Raw genomic sequence first — 18,095 nt, 5'->3', positions numbered from 1 at the left:
TTTAGCCTAATATCTGTGACTTAGTGATCCACTAATAAATGGGTGGATGAAAATGAAATATTAAAACTAGCAGGAATGTTTTTGTTTTGTAACTATTCACATCAAAGGAGGTTAGCCCAAGTTTAAAAAAGCAGAGGAATGTATATGTAATTAAAATAAAATGGAAAGGAAGTTCAAGTATTTTTCTCTAATTTTAATATTATATCGATTGCAAAGAAATTAAACAGTAATCAATTAGATCAACTGTGATATAAAATATAAATTTATTACAAGTATATCAATTATGAATTATGAATAATATAACTTATTTTTTAAATTCATAATTTTTAATCATTCCTGACAATATTATTTAAAAGTTTTTAGTTGTTTTACCCAAATAAATACTTTCTAGTTCTTCAATCCATAATATAGGGTGTGGGTGACTACTTCACAATTTGAAAAAAAAATGTTAGATAAAATTTTAATCTTTTACAAAATTATACATGATATATAAATATATTAACAATGATAATTAAAATTTTAATCGATCATCCTTCTAAAGAGAGTAGTAAGTAAAGTAGATGTATAGTTAGGAGAATGATTATAAAAAACATTTAATACCTTATGTTCAGATCAAGTGAGACTTTCAAGAAATTTCTTAAAGTTTTTTATCAAAAAATTTTGATCATAAAATTTTGGATGTTGTTATTACTCTATCAAAAAACTGTAGTATTCAGAAAATTTTCAACCTTTTGCATATGTCTATAAAACTTTTGAATAACGTATCACGACTGTGGATTTAGAAATTGGTAAAAACATGGGTTGGATCCAGGTTCGTTTACGTGAACAGACACTGCGCCAGCTGCGAAGAAGCGTTAGTCAACGGAAACGTTTACTTTTCCAGCTCAGACGTGACACGTCATGATGTCGTTCGCTGTCTCAATAATTATTTATCCTAACTTTTTTTTATCATGCACCTGTGTTCATACTTCATGCTAATAACATCTCACCGTACTTCTTTTAACTTATTTTTTATATCTACAATTATTTTTTCAAATAATTTTAAGACTCACCATATTTTAACGTAAACATTTTTACTTGAAGTTCTAATTATCGCTTTCTGCAAATGGTAAACAGTGCTTCTAATCATTTGCAGGGAAACCATTTCTCTAATTTTAATTTTAAATAATTAACACGATGATTATTAACCCTGTATAATACTCTCTGTCTGTACCATTCACAGTTCAACACATGAGCATCATTAAAGCGTAAAAGAAGGGCCAATATTTAATTTTCACTCCGTACTTAAAAAAAAAAAAAACAATAACAACACCCGTTCACATACAAAAAAGTGAAAACCCCCCACTGAACTAGTGGGGATCACGCGTAGTAAGTGGTGATAGTGATAACTTAATACATAAGCTGTTTGTATAGTATTATATGTCTGTGACGGAATGTGTTGAAGCTCTTTTGCATCATTGAATACATATAGTATGTAAGTATAGTGGTTTAGTGAACATAAAAGAATTTACGAGATTTTCAAAAAGTAAATTAAAGAAGATAAAGCTGAAAGAGTGAAGGAGATAACGAAAGCAATGGGAAGGGGAAGGGTGCAAAAAGAGTATATTGATTAAGAAACCGAGAAATGGGCGCTTAAAGATTGAACGATACATCGGTGAGTGATTGATTCAACTAGTTAAAAAAATTAAATTAATTTATCCTAAAATTCTAAATTTGAGTTTTTTAATATATAATCATATTAAATAAATATGTTAAAAATATTTTTAAGATATTTATGAGATCACTGTTAATAATATTGATATTACATAATAGGGGATTAGGATTAGTCTAGGACAGGAAATCTAGTTAACAACAACTTTTGTTGGTTAGTAATATTATTGTAAGGTATCTTTAGAATTTTTTATATATTTTAAGAAAAAAATTTATATTCTTAAATTTATCAAAATAATAATAATCAAAGTCAAATCTTATTACCTCTGCTGAAAGGTTGCTGCCATCTACTCTCTTTGTTTAAAAATATAAGGTATTTTTTAAGAATTGAATGATAAGGTAATTTTAATCTTTTGAGATATAATCATTATTTTTTTTTAAATGTACTTCTATTGATAATGACTTTATAGTAAGGTATTTAATAAGAATAAATATAAAAAGATATGGTTAGTTTAAAAGTGAGTAACTACCTTATTAAGGGGTGAAATTTAGTTAAAAATAACTTATATTTTTTAACGGAAGGATTATCATTTTTTACAATTTTCAAAATAATTGATTAATAAAATTGAAGATAAAAATATCGAATTATTAGAGAATATTACATCACCTGTCAGGTAAAATTAAAACAAAAACTTTTATAAAAAGTACAGGATTAGAAGGAGTGTGTATTATGTATGCTTGAAAAAGAAAATCCCACTCTCAAGTTGATTGCTTTAAGAATTGAGAGAGGTCCAGAAAGGAAAGCACTTTGGTGATAACATTAACGGAAAATATAATCAACATCAACTATCTTTATAATTTTATTAATTTTTTTTTAATTTTTAGGGTTTTTTCAGTACTTTTAATTTTTATAGTTTTAATTTTGTTCCTTAAGCCTTTATAGATTCAGTGTTCTCAATAATTTCAATCTCTATAAAAGCCAAAAATAAACAACTACAGAAATTACAAATAAAATTAAATAAAATTATAGAGATAAATAATTGTATTCCCCTTAATATTAATATAAATAGTCACAGGATTAAAGCAAAGGCAAAGGAAGGACGTGTGTCTTGTTCTGAATAGTAAACAGAATCTGCTTTCTCATGTAGTTTCGTCATCAAAAGCTGAACCTCTCACAGAGATAGCCATAGAAAAAGTCGCCTTTCTGATCTGCTGGCTATCAATTGGGTCATGGCCCTATTTACTTTATATTATTTGTATTCCAAATAATTAGAAACAGAGCAGTGGACTTCATTTATGAGTTATGATTCACGTATAATAAATACTTACTGTGATTGATACAAGCGAGTCATTTTTAAGTGCAAGTTTGGATGTCAGCAATAGAAAGTGATATTTGTAAAACTCAGTTTAGTAAAAGTAATCTTTACCTGCGTTGAGGAGATTCAGGTTTGATGAGCAGAACCCAATTTAATAAAATCTGGCCAAACAAGCATTGAATCCAAATTGGGCTTGGAAAGGTTTAGGTTTGTGCCTTCAAAATGATATGTAAACATACCGCAAAAAGAGTTTTATAGTCCAAAATCTTGACAATTATGTAAGACTTCGCTAGGCAATAATTATTTTACCAGGGCGTAGAAAGATGAAAATTTATGTTTTTTACAAGAGGTATTTTTGAAGCAAGCATCACTATTAATTATGCCTAGAAATCTATATCAGGACTTTCATTTAGAGATAAAAGCAATGTGAAAATTAGAGCATATATAGCCAGAGAATGTGTTTCTTAGAAGCAAAAATTGAAAATGAAACAATTTTTAATCAATTTTAGTAATATAACTATGGATAAATTCACCCACTGACCAAAAAAATCTTGTGCCTAAAAACTATTAACCAAATTGTTGAAAATTTAAAAGTGTAGCTTGTTCACATTAATATACAAATATTTATTATTAACATATAAGGGGTTTATTATTGAAATTTTAAAAATCTACAAGTGGTTTATTATTGAGACACAATAATATATCATTCACAAATATAATATATCAGTCATAATGTAAAATATAATAAAATAAATATTGAGCTATTTTTAGTTTGTTTTTATAATATAAGTTACATCTGCAAAAGTCTCTATGCCAATTATAACACAAGTGATGTAAGTTATTATCACTTTTGTATCTGTTGGATAAGTGTAATAATTAATTATAAAAATTAAAATTATAATTTTATGAAAATATATTTAAACACGTCAATTGCATATTCAAGTTAATTATGAATTTAAAATATTTAAAAATATCTAAACACACATTATCCATGACAAAAATAATTATGAAATCAAAATCATAATTTTTTTGAAAATATTCAAACACATCTTTATATGCTAAAATCAATTATGAATCCAAAAACATGATTTTTGGATAAATTTTTAAAAATTCAAATTAAAAAAAGTAATAATAGCTTATGAGATACTCCCCATTCAAAAATATAAGTATTTTTTAAAGAGTTTGATGTTAAAAAATATAAGACATTTTTAATCTTTCGAGGTATAATTATTACTTTTTTTTAAAGTACCCTTATTGATAATAATTTTATATTTATTATAAGATATTTAGTATAGGTAAATATAAAACAAAAGTTAATTTAAAAGCAGGTAACTATTTTACTAGGAGTGAGATTAAATAAAAAATGTTTAACATTTTTGAACGGAGGAGTAACCATGATTTTGGATTCATAATTTGATTTTGGTACATATAAGGGTGTTTGGATATTTTTAAAAATAGTGACTTTAAATTTATCATTGATTTTGATATATATAATAGATATTTAGATATTTTTTTAAAAATCTTCATTTTAAATTACAATTAATTTTGATATATAATATTTGGATATAATATCATTTGTCATGGTTGCCTTTCGGGAGAAAAAAAAAAGCCCCCTTGTTCGATGGCCCACATAAAAGTAAGAAGGAAAGTCCCCCATTATTCGTTGACATGGTTTGGTCTTTCACCATGAGCGATAGTGGCCGTGGTTGCGTTTCAGCATAAAAACTACAAGTCTACAACAGCGAGCGAGCGAGAGAGAGAGAGAGAGAGAGAGAGAGAGACTGCAATACCCACCAGCACCTTCAAAAATGACTGGATCAGATTACAGAATCCAGTAACCTTATCTTCAAAAAGTTCCAAAATGACCATGACTTCTCAATAATTCCCAGAAAAAAAAAAAACCAGAGAGAAAGAGAGATGGCAACAAATTTTCTCCCCACCGCAGCAAATCCCATTCTTTCGCCATCATCGTCATCATCTTCTTCCTCACCCTCTTCTTTGTTAGCATATGGTTACCCCTTAAAATGCAATTTCAAGAGGCAAACCATTCTCTGCAAATCAGTGAACCTCCCGGCGGTATTACATCGTCCTGTTGTCACCAAAAGAATCCTATCTCTCAGCTTCCTCACTAACTTCGTACTTTCACTTGCTGGTAAGGGAAGCTCTGACGCGAATGCAGCTATACTGGAGGCAGACGATGATGAGGAGCTCTTGGAAAAAGTGAAGAGGGACAGAAAGAAGAGACTTGAGAGGCAAGGTGTGATCAGTTCATCCACCAAAGAAAAAGGTCAAATCCCTCCATCGCACATGATTCTTCTCTTGATCCTTCTTTCATTTTTAAGTGAATGTAGAAACCCTCTTACCTCTTTACTCATAGATGGCTGGTCAAATGTATAGTTTGATGTGTCTTACCATGTGATATCTCCATTTTCATTACAATGTAAGTTTTGATGTCCCCATCAAATTGAATGAAAAGCATTATCTTCGCAAGAACTATGTACAAATTCTGGAAAGTTGTCCTCTGGATGACTTCACTAAAGAAGCCTTCTTTTGAACTGATCTATCAGATTCAGGGGACATGTTATTAAAATGTCTAATGTCTGACCGCTCAAAATTGAAATGGATATGCAGAATATCTTCAGGATCTGGTGTACAATCTAAGCAAAGTTGGCCAAGCCATTGAAAATAATGATCTGGCAACCGCCGGTTCTGTTCTTGGGGGAAGCACTAATACAGACTGGGTCCAAAAGGCCAATGTAGCCTTTAACAAGGTGAATCTACTGTCTAAAATGACTGCATTAGCAAGGGACTGATATAAATGAATTAGAAATTAGAAATAACTAAACACCTTTCCAAGTATTGGTATTGTCTGGGTGAATAAGACATATTATTCATGACTTGCCAATAATTTAGATTGTATATTGATATTTGATTATATAATCTTTGTTTGAAAGTTGGTGGATTTTATCTTGTTCTGTTTTTCTCTTTCCCCTCCCCCCTCAGGAGGTTTAATGACATTTTCTGGATAAAAATGATGCAGCTGAGCTCCAGTCCCGAAGAGAAAGATGAGGTGGATATATTCAATTCTTCACTAGCATCTCTGATTTCAGCAGGTGGGTTGCATCTACCTTTATGATATATACCAATAATCAAGTTCATACAAGAAAGAAGATATGCTGAAATCTATAGAAATCAACCTGATTTTTACCTCTTAGGAAGCATTCCTTCCAGAGCTCTCTCTCTCTCTCTCTCTTTTTAAGAAAAAGAAAAATTATTTTGATTCTGTACATCAAACGGTCGCACACTGAGATTTCTTTCCTACGTTACATTTTTGTAGTTGCCAAGAACGATGTTGAGTCTTCCAAACTCGCCTTTGTGTCTTCGGCCAGTGCATTTGAGAAGTGGACGTCCATGACAGGACTGTTTGCCCAGCTTAAGGGACTCTGAAGGGAAAGAAGCCCGAGTTATATCTTCTCGCCTTTCTGGAATGAATATTGATAAATCATCCAATCTTCCATCCGATAACCGCGAATTGCAATTTTGAGGCCATAATTTGAGAACTAAAGTGTTTGCTATTGTTGTTCTAACTTCTAACAGTACAAAAATACCCATTTAAGGAAGCCATCCCAGTTTCCAACATCTGCTCGAAAAATGCGGTGACTTTGGTCTATGGCGGTGACTAATCACACAGATTGTGAGATATTAGACGCTGAGGATACAAGCTGGAATTGTAAAAGTAAACGGAGTATTTAGGGTCTTACATGATCATAGGTTCTTATCACATTACAGGAAACAACTTCTTAATGTTACACAGGAACTAATCGCTACACATCTTCACTAATACACCGAAGGATGGTACATTATAGGCCTACTCTATAATTGTATGTGCTCGTTTCAATGAACAATTAGATAAATAACAACAACAAAAGCTGCAGTCATCTTAAGACAGATCTTAGGGGGTCAAAGAGGGGTGAAGCCGAAACTTCTTAATCTTATTCGTTCCTCAGGGCCCCAACATCACCCGTACCACTTCCATTGGTGCCGTTATCAGTGACCTCTGCTTCACCCTTCTTGCTTACCTCCTTGCCCTTGTGATATCCTTCATTGCTTTCCATTGTTCCTTCCTTTTCCTCGGGTCTGTAGTTTATATCTTTAAGCTCTCCTTCAACTTCAACCTTTTTCTCAGTTATATTGTCTGTTTCAAGGGTCTTCAGCACCTCAGATCCATCCTCTTTCTTCATCTTATCCTCAGGTTGCTCAGTTTCTCTTCCTGTTTTGTTCCCTCACTCTTCTCATCTTTATTCCCAGAAGCCTCAGCGTCATTCCCACCAAGGTTATCTTTCACGCTCGGAAGCTCTCCACCAGTAGTCTTGGACAAGTCCTCATCATTAGATATATTAACATGTCCTTCAGATTTACCCCCCACAGGATGAATGGGTTCTTCTTTGACATTTGTACCCTCTTCTCTATTCTTATCTTGATTTTCGTCCATAGCAACCTTTTCAACTACTGTATCTTCCTTTGGTTCATCAGTTTCTTGCATCTGCACATCTGTTGTCTCCTTCTTCTCTTCATGGGAAGCATCTTTCTTCGAAGCTGATGATTTTCTGCTGCGCTTCTTTGGGGGTTCAGTTTCTACTACAGAAGCCACCTTGGCTTTCTCGCTGATCCTTGCTGATCTTCTTGGGGTCTCACCCGTGCCCCAATCAAATTCCAATAAAGCTGGGCCACCAGGGTGCGCTTTTAAATACTGTTCCAGCTGCTTCTTGTTATTAATCTCCTCTCCCGTTGGGGCAGTGAATACAATCTCATTTTTCTTCGGGGTTCCACCCTTTTTTGGGAAGAACTGCAAAAGGCCACAAATGAATTATAAACCATCCGGTTACAAAATCACTAGCAGAATGCTTGATAAAATGGTTTTTAGGGCAGGGAGCGCACACACTTTCTTCAGAAGTGGCTAAGGTGGAGGGTTTGAATAAAACCCTCCAATTCATGTTAGTCTTCCTAAAGATATGGCAGGATGATTCTCCACTAACTCATAACTATTGACTGCTCCAAACATCATATGGACTATTGCAATCTAGCAAATTCAGTATTTAACCTCAGAAAAATAATAACATGGAGCCATATTAACCTTGTCCAGTCAGAGGTTTTCATTCCCTCTTAATCCTTCCATTCAGAGGCTCTACTTGGGAGATGATGAGGAGGAACCAAAAATTAGAAGACAAGCATTAAAGTCAACAACATAGACAATGTTTCCCAAAAAAAAAAATGCATATCTGATACGGAATGCCTATGAAAATAAGACTAAGTATAATTCAAATCAACTAAGGGGTACAATCTCCAATTTAAGCGTGGGTTATTACATTGATCATCACGAGATCACATTAAACTGACGTATTGAGTCCCACTAACTGTAAGTCAAATACTAGATTTTTCCAATAAACTGAGGGGCCCCGGCTCTCATGAGTCATGAGTCTTGGACTTACCAATTAACAATAATCCTGGACTCCACCCTCACCAGTTTAAAGGACATCATCTGCTTAAGCAACAGCATCACTGAATATTTTCAGTATTTTGGTCCAAACAACTAGCTGGTAGAGTGAAGAACAAAAAAGATCGTAAAAACAATATTTAATGACTTGATGCCCCAGATTTTTCCTCTGATAGGAATTTTTTGGAAGGTCTAGAAAACCCTAACGGATTACAATCACACAGCAACAGGATAATTTTCTGAATTCATTACTCGAAAACCCTAAAGCTTCAATGTGAATTTCTAAGCATAAGTATTCATTATTTAAGACGAGTCAAGCAAATGCAAAGATGCCCTAGCTCAGGTCCAGAGAGCAAAGCGTCAAATTACGCCTTGAAAGACCGAAACTCGCAAAAATGAAAACAAACCCACGTCAGAATTTAACGTCGAAGCAAGAACTAGAACACAACCACAACGAACTATAACTAGAAACGTCAATCTCCGTATAAAACAATTGTCAACTCGAAACAGGCCCAAGTAGAGACAGAGAGAGATAGAAGTGGACCTTCTTCTTCCAACCAGGAGGAGCAGGAAGTTCCACGGAGAGAGGTTCCTCCCCCGCTAACCTCTCCTTTTCCACTGAGCTCGCCATTTTCACCTACAAATTCAGATGGAAAAGTTCACAAAACATGAGATACACAGATGAGACTAAAATTCCCCTTTTCTTAACCCCAAAAGGAAATTAGGAAATAGCCACGGGTTCAAAGGAAAACACTTGCTTTATAATTTCCTTTTTCAGTGAATTGAGTCTTGGTGGTATCTGGGTAAGAGAGAGACGAAAAAGTTGGAGATGAAAAACGGATGATGAATAAATAAATGACGAAGAGAAGAATGGAACTCAGCAGAGGGGGTCACAGCGCTCTCTTATGCTGCCACGTGTCCCCTAGATTTCATTTGACGACGTCATTTTGTTATTTTCTTTGAAGAACTTGTGAGAAAGAAAAGATGTTGACAATATCCTAAGTAAACGTGTTTTTGAGTTCCCAAAATTTAAGTTTGCAATTTCACGGTTCCACCTGCTGGAGTTTACCAACTGAAATTTGGATGATAAAAAAGATGGTTAAAATGGTGATGGAAGATAGGTGGAATTTTAATCATTATTATAACTGGAAATAGATACTTTAAAGTTAAGAATCCCGTAAATTTCATGAAATTTATTTTTTAAAAAAGTATGTTTCTGTAAAAAATAAAATACAAAACAATTCATAATCTCAACTTTAGAAGAGTTAAGTTTATTGTCGTTTATTCAAAATAGAAAGGGGGAGAAACTAATTATAATTAAAATTTGATAAATATGCAATTATGTTATTTCAATTCTTTTTATTTTTTAAATGTATAAAATGTATTTGTATAAAAATACATTATTTTTCTATTTTTAGTCTAAAAAAATATTTTTTATATTAAAAAATAAAAATAAAATAAAAAGACAATGGTAGGGGAGGGAGGAGAAAACTTTTGCCTCCCATCCTTTCCAACTTGTCCAATCAAACAGTCTCTCAACTCCTCTCGGTTTCTTCTTTTCTTTTCTCTTCTTTTCTTTTCTTTTTTTTTTTTTTGTTTTTTGACCTGAATCTTTCGACTCCTCTTCAGACAAACATTGTCTAAGGCCTTTTATGTCTTCTGCCAGTGCATTTGAGAATTGGACGTCCATGACAGGCTCTTTGCACAGCTTCAAGGAATTTGGAGGGAAAGGAGCCAGGGTTAATTCTTTTCGTTTTTCTGGAATGAATATGAATTAACCAACAAATCTTTTCCCTCATCACCGCAAATCGCAATTAATTTGAGAAATGTCATGTACTTGCTATTTTTCATCCAACAGTGCTCAAATACCCATTTAAGGAAGTCATCACAGATTCCATCATTCCAACATCTACAAGAAAAATGTGCTAGCTTCCATCCATAGGGGTGACTAACTGTATAGATCGAGACTGACGCAGAGGACGGCGAGCTGGACTTTTAGGAGTAAACGGAACAATTAGAAACTTACATGATCATAGGTTCTTATCACACAGTACAAGTAAGATACAACAACTTGATGTTACACCGGGGAACTAAAGCTACACATCTCTCTAATACACCGAAGGATGGTACATTATAGCCCTACTCTATAATTGTATGTGATTATTTCAATGAACAATCTGATCAATAACAACAACAAAAGCTGCGGTCATCTTAAGACAGGTCTAAGGGAGTCAGAATGAGAGGGGATAAGCCAAAGCTTAATAATTACCCATTCCTCGGGGTTCCAACCTCACCAGTAGCACTCCCATTGGTGCCGTTTTCGGTGACCTCTGCTTCACCCTTCTTGCTTATCTCATTGGCCTTGTGATATCCTTCATTGTTTTCTTTTGTTCCTTCCTTTTCCTCAGTTTTGAAGTTTATATCTGTATGCCCTCCTTCCACTTCAATCTTTTTCTCAACTGGGTTGTCTGTTTCAAGTTTCTTCAGATCCTCAGGTCCATCCTCTTTCTTCGTCCCATCCTCACGTTGCTCAGTTTTCTCTTCCAGTTTTGTTCCCTTACTCGTCTCATCTTTATTCTCAGAACCCTCAGCCTCCTTCCCGCCAAGGTTTTCTTTCAGGCCCAGAATCTCTCCACCAGTAGTCTTGGACTCGTCCTCATCATTTGGTCTATTAACATGTTCTTCATGTTCATTATCTTCCACAGGATGACGGGATTCTTCTTTGACATCTGAAACCTCCTCTCTATTCTCTTCTTGATTTTCGCTCACAGCCATCTTTTCCACAACTGTATCTTCCTTTGGTTCATCAGTTTCTTGCATCTGCACATCTGTTGCCTCCTTCTCTTCCTGGGAAGTGTCTTTCTTTGAAGCTGATGATCTTCTGCTGCGCTTCTTTGGGGGTTCGGTTTCAGCTGGAGAAGCCACCTTGGCTTTCTCACTTATCCTTGCCGATCTTCTAGGGGTCTCACCAGTGCCCCAATCAAATTCTGACACAGCTGGGCCACTAGGGTGCGCTTTCAAATACTGTTCCAGCTGCTTCTTGTTATTGATCTCCTCTCCTGTTGGCGCAGTGAATACTATCTCATTCTTCTTTGGGGTTCCAGCCTTTTTTGGGAAGAACTGCAAAAGATAAAAAAAATGACTTAGAAATCATCAACTATGTTAAATCACCAGAAGACTGCTTGATAAAATGGTTTCTAGGGCGGGGAGCATGTCATCTTATATTGGAAGTAGCTTAGGCAGAGGGTTTCCATAAAACGAAAGTATTTGCATCTCAAGTTCCATACAACATCCATCTATTGTTTGTTTCTTTCTGTCTTTTCATTCTTTCTTCGTCCAATTCATATTATCGAAGTCTTCCTATAAATATGGCAGAATGATTCTCCATTGACTCAGAACTATTGACTACTCCAAACATCATATGGGCTATTACAATCTAGCAAATTCAGTATTTAACTAAAAGGAAAAGAGTAACATGGTACCAAATTAACCTTGTCCAGTCAGAAGACTTTCATTCCCTCTTTAATCCTTCCATTCAAGCTCTAGTTGGGAAATGATGAGGAGGAACCAAAATTAGAAGACAAGCAATAAAGTCAAAACCATAGACCTAGGCCCATAAAGTGCCAAAAAACAGCACATCTGATACAGAATGTTTATGAACCATTTATCAATATAGAAATGCTCCGACAATGTCATGCACTGATAGAACCCAGAATTGACCACAAAAAAATGTTTTGATGCTATCACAACGAGGTTTCTCATGTGCCCAAATTGTGAGAGGGGCGATGAAGGATGTTAAATTAACCTAAGTGATCATCACAAGAAGGAAAAGGTTAAAATAAATGTCTGTAAACATGACATTGAAAATATTGTGAACGCTGATACACAAAAGGGAATAATAAAATTGTCTTTCATCTGTGCGTATGTTAAAAAAAGAGAAATGTGAAAGGCATAAAATTTGAAATGGATAATGAAAGTGCCTGAAAATTTGGGATTAGAATTGAATGGCGAAGCCAATTTGTTATTAGCTATCACCAATTTCAGTCTTTAAAAATTGAAGTGAACTTGCTGTCAAAGGGGTTTGATGCGCACCCTTTCCCCTCTATCGACTTCCAAGTTCTCAAGACCTCCTTCGTTAAAAGAAGAAAAAATGATTCAGAATTTGACTGCTTTTAACACAATCATAGGCAATATACTTTCTAGCAAGAGGTTTATTAACAATCATTCAAAGTCAAGCAGCAAAAATTGCATATTCATGTTAAATGCCAGGAATTGATTCTAATATAGAATGTTATCAATAAGAGAATATATTCATGATATACAATATTTTTTAATAAAAGTAAATTAATCTCTGCAACTGAAGTTAGAAGGCCAAATAAAAACATACTTTCACAATAATACAGAAATTGCGCCACTATCATCGACAGAGAGTGTCTATTCACAACTATATTATTGAAATGTGCAGGATCTAAGGCTAACTAAGCATGATCAAGATCAACTAAGGTGTAATTTATAATTTGAGAGTGGGTTACCACATTGATCATAGCAAGATTGCATTAAACTGAAACATGGGCTCCCACTTACTGTAAGTGAAAATACTAGATTTTCCAATAAACTGAGAGGCCGGAATCTCATGAGTCTTGGACTTAATAATTTACAATAAGCCTGGATTCCAACCACATCAGTTTGAAGGATACAATTGCTATAAGCAACAGCAGCACTGAATATTTTCAGTACCGTAGTCTAAAGAACTAGTTGATATAGTGAAGAATAAAAAAGGTCACAAAAACAATATTTAATGACTTGATGCCTCAGTTGTTTTTTTTTTCTTTGGTGAGATCACGTATTAAAAAAAAAAATCACAGTTGGCTCATAATCCAAGGGCTAACAAAACGTTTCAGCAACTTTCAAATTTCAATTAGGAGCTTTGAGCCTTTTAGTAAATAGTATTAGAGGGTTCTGAGAATGATAATTACCCTCAGATCTGAAACATGAAATGATTTAAGATATTTTCTGCTACGTTAGCCCTCCATGGATGGCCACGCCTGGCCATTCATGGAGGGCTAGCGTGCGTGCACGTGTGTGTGTGTGTTGTGTTGTGTTGGCAAATTTACAACTACTTTACTCAGAGGTAAATTCACTTAACCTACTAAAAGAAATATTTTATGTTAGTTTATTAATTAAAAAAAATTGACAATTGCCGCAAATGTCAGACATATCATTAAGCCAAACTGATGGACACAGCCCACGACAGTAGAAATCATTATCCTGCAATGAGGCATCTAGAACTGCAAAAAAGTGAGAAGCCAACTTTAAGTTTTCATGTCCAAGCACAAATGAAGATGAATGGTGCAGTCACTAATTCTAGAGCAACCAGATCCATTCATGCCACAATTCCCGTTATCAATTCAAAGACTTCAAAGTTAGTGAAAGAAAATTCCAAGAAATAAGCTAGAATATATAGAACAATTCTTATTTAACTCAATGCAGTCCTGTGCAGAAAGTGAACTTCAGTATAACTGGTCAGACTCAGAGCATCTTCTGAGATAATAGAGAGAAACTAAGTTTTCGATACAAGCAGTGGAGCATGCAGAAAATTTAAATGTAACCCTTCCATTGCAAACGTGTGGCACTGTTACGAAATTTTTCTGATTTAGGAAAGCAATTATCGTGAACGTTTTTAAGAAAAAGTGACAGTATACAAGACAAGACACAAAGGTCCTGTTTGGTATAAAATATTGAATTTTGTGGGATTGGGAATGGGATTGGTAATGGGATTGGATCTGAAAATAAGGATTTAAATTCATGTTTGGTATGTGGGATTAAAAAAAAAAATATAGGCAACAAAAACTAGCTAAAAGACCCAACTACCCTCATCTTCCTCCTTCTTGGCTTCAACTTACGTCTGCTCCATCTTCCTCATCTTCCTCCTTCTTAGCTTCATTCCTCACGCCCACAGTCTCTCTCTCTCACACCCATACTTGCGCTCCACGCCACTGCAACTGTCCTTCACTCGAGTCTCTACGTCGTCGACGGTGGCCAATGAGCAATCCAAATCTGGGTGAATGATTCAGGCTCGCGACCCTGTATTTCCAGATCTGCTAGTTCCGGCGTCGCCTTTGTTCTTCATCTTCCTAGTTCTAGCGTCCTCGTTGCGCCTGTGTGTGGCTGTGGGAAGCATGATGGAGGAGGCCGATGGATGGTAGTGGCGGAGATGTGAGAGGCGAGAGGTGAGAGGTGGAGGGTAGAGGGAGAGACGACAGAGACAAGAGAGATGGAGGGTACTTTTGTCAAAAAATAATCAATCCCAGGATTGATTTTCCAATACCTGGGGGTGGTTGGTATTGGAGTAATCCCACCTAGATGGGTTTGGGCTTGAGATTAAAATTCTTATTTCTTCATACCAAACATAAAAACTTAAGATTAGTCAATGCCAATACCAATCCCACTTCCTCTTTGTACCAAACAGGGCCAAAGAATCTAACCACTTCAATAGTAGGAAACGTGTCCATCACAGAAATGCACAGGAAACATTAAGAATCTGAGCGCTTTCCAACATAGGAATTTTAGGCAGGTCTAGAAAACCCTAACGGATTACAACCACCCAGCAGAAGGACAATTTTCCGAATTCATTACTCGAAAACCCTAAAGTTTTCAATGTGAATTTCTAAGCATGAGTATCCATAATTTAAGACGAGTCAAGCAAATGCAAAAATGCCCTAGCTAACGTCCTGAGAGCAAAGCGTCAAATTACGCCTTGAAAGACCGAAATTCGCATAAATGAAGCAAGCCCACTCAGAATTTAACGTCGAAGCAAGAACTCGAGCACAATCACAACGAATTATAACTAGAAAGTCAATCTCCGTATAAAATAATTGTCAAATCGAACCAGGCCCAAGTAGAGAGACAGGTAAAGATAGAAGTGGACCTTCTTCTTCCAACCAGGAGGAGCAGGAAGTTCCACGGAGAGAGATTCCTCCCCCGCTAAACTCTCCTTTTCCACTGAGCTCGCCATTTTCACCTACAAATTCAGATGGAAATTTTCACAAAACATGAGATATAACGAAGAGACCAAAAATCCCCTATTCTTACCCCACAAAAAAGGGAAATTCGGAAGGGGACAAAAAAAAAAGCCACGGGTACAGAGGAGAACACTTGCTTTATAATTTCGTTTTTCAGTGATTTGTGTCGCCGTTGAAGCTGGTGACAAGGGAGCGAAGTTGAAGATGAAAAATGAAGAATGAAAATAAATGAATAAATAAATAACGAGGAGAAAAGAGAATTAAGCAGCGGGTGCGAATTTGGGAGGGACACGTTGGGGAGTCCCGAATGTGTTTCTCGGTCCGCGGGTGCTACGGTCACCTGAGGGTGTTGAGCACCAGCGTCACCAACTCACAGTGCTCTCTTCTGCTGCCACGTGTCCCACAGATTTCATTTGGTTGCTTTGTTTGCAAAAATAGTGATAACTGATAACATATTTACATTGACAATAATATAATTTCAGGATTGAATAATAAATTAGGGAGAATGATAAATAAGGACTTTGAAAAAATATTAATGTTAAATTAAAAATTTTAGTATTGAAGTGTAACCTTTCAGAGACTAAATTGTAAAATCTTTCTTGTTAAATCACAATTGACTTCAAATCATGAAAACTTAATGTTTAACCATCAAGGATTACTAAATTGTAAAGTTTTATAAAAAAAAATTTAAATTTTTCAAAATTCTTTTAAAGAAATCTCAATTTTAACAATTTAAATCTTAAACATTATTTAACAAGTTCGCATCAGAGTTTTGAAAGTAAAGCGGAAGCTTGACAATCAATTAGGACCCAAAATAATAAATTTTAAAACTCAAAAACAAATTTTGTACAGAAAATGACACATGCGCAGCGGCTTACGGCATGTGCGTCACGGCATGAGGTGGCGTGTGCCGTGGAACATTGCATAAAATTTGAAAGCATCAATGCTGTCATTTGACAGCACGATGAGCAAATTTTCAACGCATTTCAAATCTTCGTCCGATGTCCGATTGAGGTGATTTTAGTGTTTACACGGAGCTTTCTCCTAACTCTAGCTAATGCCACTCAAACTCATTTTCTATAAAAAGTTGGATACAAAAATCTATTTTAACCACTTTCACAGAATTTCACAAATGAAGTGTCGCAATTCAACCACACGTGTCAATAGATTACACCAACCATCCAACCACATTTAATAGATTCTTGCAGACTCGTGCAACACATCACACACAATTAAAAATACTTATCTCATAAAATCACCACTCAACCTTGATTTTCACAAAACATAAAAAGGAAAGGAAAGTTGCACAAAACCATCAATTTCACTTCAAATCCTTCAAAATACATATGTTTCTACTTGCACAAGTATTTTGGCCCTATCGACAAGTTCATAACTAAAACTCACTAACTCAAGTCATAAAATACATTAGTTATACACAAAATTATGTAAGTAGTGCAAAAATCATGTCAAATAATCCTAGTTGGCAATTACATTAACAAATACACATGAAAGTAATAAAAGAGAGGCATATAGAGGATTACTTCGCAAATCCTAAGCCTCTGTATGTTTTTGCCAACTTGAATCCGATGAGCTAAGTCTTGAAAATATTGAGAATTAAGGGGTGAGTACAACCACTCAGTAGCTAAATTTATGCAATTAGGTAAATAAGCATGAATAACACATAACACTCAACCATATTTCATAAAACTAACAACCATGTGACTAGGCTTGCCACCAAACACTTTATCATATTATTTTGCAAAACATAACACAAGGTCGCAAAATAACAACCATGCACTCTCAACTCATGCCAGACTACAAAACTAACCACCATGTGGCTAGACTTATATGCATTATCATATGCCAACCTTATATCATTATGTTACCTCTAATACAAAACCAGGTTATCACGTGGCTACATCTTTCACAGACTAACCCAACTTTTCACTTGTGAGGAGCTACAAGGTCAGGGTGAACTCACTCACTTATGTAATCTAGTTTCCCCTAGTACTAATAATTATGGGACATCGTACCCTTAATCTAGCCTCCTCATGAACTGATGGAGACTAGTTAGGTTCGAGTTCTTCATAGAATAAGTGGGACAATCCCGAATCAATTATGGGACAAGGGCTACCTCTTGATTCCAACAATCAGTGCTAAGACTAGTTTTTGATTTCAACGGTTACTGCCAATACCATGTGGACTTCAATCAATCTACTTTTCTTTCTAGGCAAACTCCTACCAACGATCATACTATGCATATTTTTCATATAATGTGCATTTTAACAACCAATTCGCCATACATGAACTCACATAACTCAAATGCTCCACAACTCAACATATAATATATCATAATTCTCCACCCATAGTAATAAATCACAATTAATTTCATAAAACACCAAGGGTGGCATAATCAAGGTTTTTTTTTTCCAAAAACCATTTCATAAATCAAATACTTTGCCAATATACATTATTAATTTAACTCATAATTCACATTTCACAAACACAATTAACATTCAACTATAAAGATTAAGTTTTCCCTAATTATCTCAAATCTTTGAGAGGTCAAAGGTTTACCCCTCGCTATACTAACTTCTCAAAGCTTCAACAAGC

General features: G+C 34.9%; 3 protein-coding genes across 3 annotated transcripts; 1 reads left to right on the top strand and 2 right to left on the bottom strand.

Moving 5' to 3' along the window:
* Positions 1–4,735: 4,735 nt before the first annotated feature.
* LOC129320585 (thylakoid lumenal 16.5 kDa protein, chloroplastic-like) lies at positions 4,736–6,605 on the top strand. Its single transcript, XM_054966109.1, has 4 exons — positions 4,736–5,253; positions 5,598–5,737; positions 6,007–6,079; positions 6,304–6,605. Exons 1-4 carry the CDS (start codon positions 4,884–4,886, stop codon positions 6,411–6,413), a joined length of 693 nt encoding a protein of 230 aa, XP_054822084.1. The 5' UTR covers positions 4,736–4,883; the 3' UTR covers positions 6,414–6,605.
* A 75-nt stretch (positions 6,606–6,680) lies between these two features.
* On the bottom strand, positions 6,681–9,337 carry LOC129320584 (methyl-CpG-binding domain-containing protein 11-like). The gene is made up of 3 exons (XM_054966108.1): positions 9,219–9,337; positions 9,005–9,097; positions 6,681–7,812 (listed from the first exon to the last, which is right to left on the bottom strand). Exons 2-3 carry the CDS (start codon positions 9,089–9,091, stop codon positions 7,204–7,206), a joined length of 696 nt encoding a protein of 231 aa, XP_054822083.1. The 5' UTR covers positions 9,092–9,097; positions 9,219–9,337; the 3' UTR covers positions 6,681–7,203.
* A 1,125-nt stretch (positions 9,338–10,462) lies between these two features.
* Positions 10,463–15,740, bottom strand: LOC129320583 (methyl-CpG-binding domain-containing protein 11-like). The gene is made up of 3 exons (XM_054966107.1): positions 15,620–15,740; positions 15,389–15,481; positions 10,463–11,580 (listed from the first exon to the last, which is right to left on the bottom strand). The coding sequence occupies exons 2-3, from the start codon at positions 15,473–15,475 to the stop codon at positions 10,726–10,728; spliced, it is 942 nt and encodes a 313-aa protein (XP_054822082.1). The 5' UTR covers positions 15,476–15,481; positions 15,620–15,740; the 3' UTR covers positions 10,463–10,725.
* Positions 15,741–18,095: the final 2,355 nt, after the last annotated feature.

The sequence above is a fragment of the Prosopis cineraria genome, unplaced genomic scaffold (genome assembly GCF_029017545.1).
Source record: "Prosopis cineraria cultivar Desert tree isolate PC_DT_omini unplaced genomic scaffold, ASM2901754v1 PC9, whole genome shotgun sequence".
Classification (NCBI taxonomy): Eukaryota; Viridiplantae; Streptophyta; class Magnoliopsida; order Fabales; family Fabaceae; genus Prosopis; species Prosopis cineraria.
This window is presented reverse-complemented; position numbering and strand designations above follow the sequence as displayed.

What these genes read in the sequence shown, in the direction of transcription:
- LOC129320585 (XM_054966109.1), top strand. Translation starts at nt 4,884, where the DNA reads ATGGCAACAAATTTTCTCCCCACCGCAGCAAATCCCATTCTTTCGCCA. An exon ending in TTCATCCACCAAAGAAAAAG is followed by an intron (nt 5,254 to 5,597) that starts GTCAAATCCCTC and finishes ATGGATATGCAG; the next exon opens with AATATCTTCAGGATCTGGTG. An exon ending in CCAATGTAGCCTTTAACAAG is followed by an intron (nt 5,738 to 6,006) that starts GTGAATCTACTG and finishes AAAATGATGCAG; the next exon opens with CTGAGCTCCAGTCCCGAAGA.
- LOC129320584 (XM_054966108.1), bottom strand. Translation starts at nt 9,091, where the DNA reads ATGGCGAGCTCAGTGGAAAAGGAGAGGTTAGCGGGGGAGGAACCTCTC. An exon ending in CTCCTGGTTGGAAGAAGAAG is followed by an intron (nt 7,813 to 9,004) that starts GTCCACTTCTAT and finishes GGCCTTTTGCAG; the next exon opens with TTCTTCCCAAAAAAGGGTGG.
- LOC129320583 (XM_054966107.1), bottom strand. Translation starts at nt 15,475, where the DNA reads ATGGCGAGCTCAGTGGAAAAGGAGAGTTTAGCGGGGGAGGAATCTCTC. An exon ending in CTCCTGGTTGGAAGAAGAAG is followed by an intron (nt 11,581 to 15,388) that starts GTCCACTTCTAT and finishes TATCTTTTGCAG; the next exon opens with TTCTTCCCAAAAAAGGCTGG.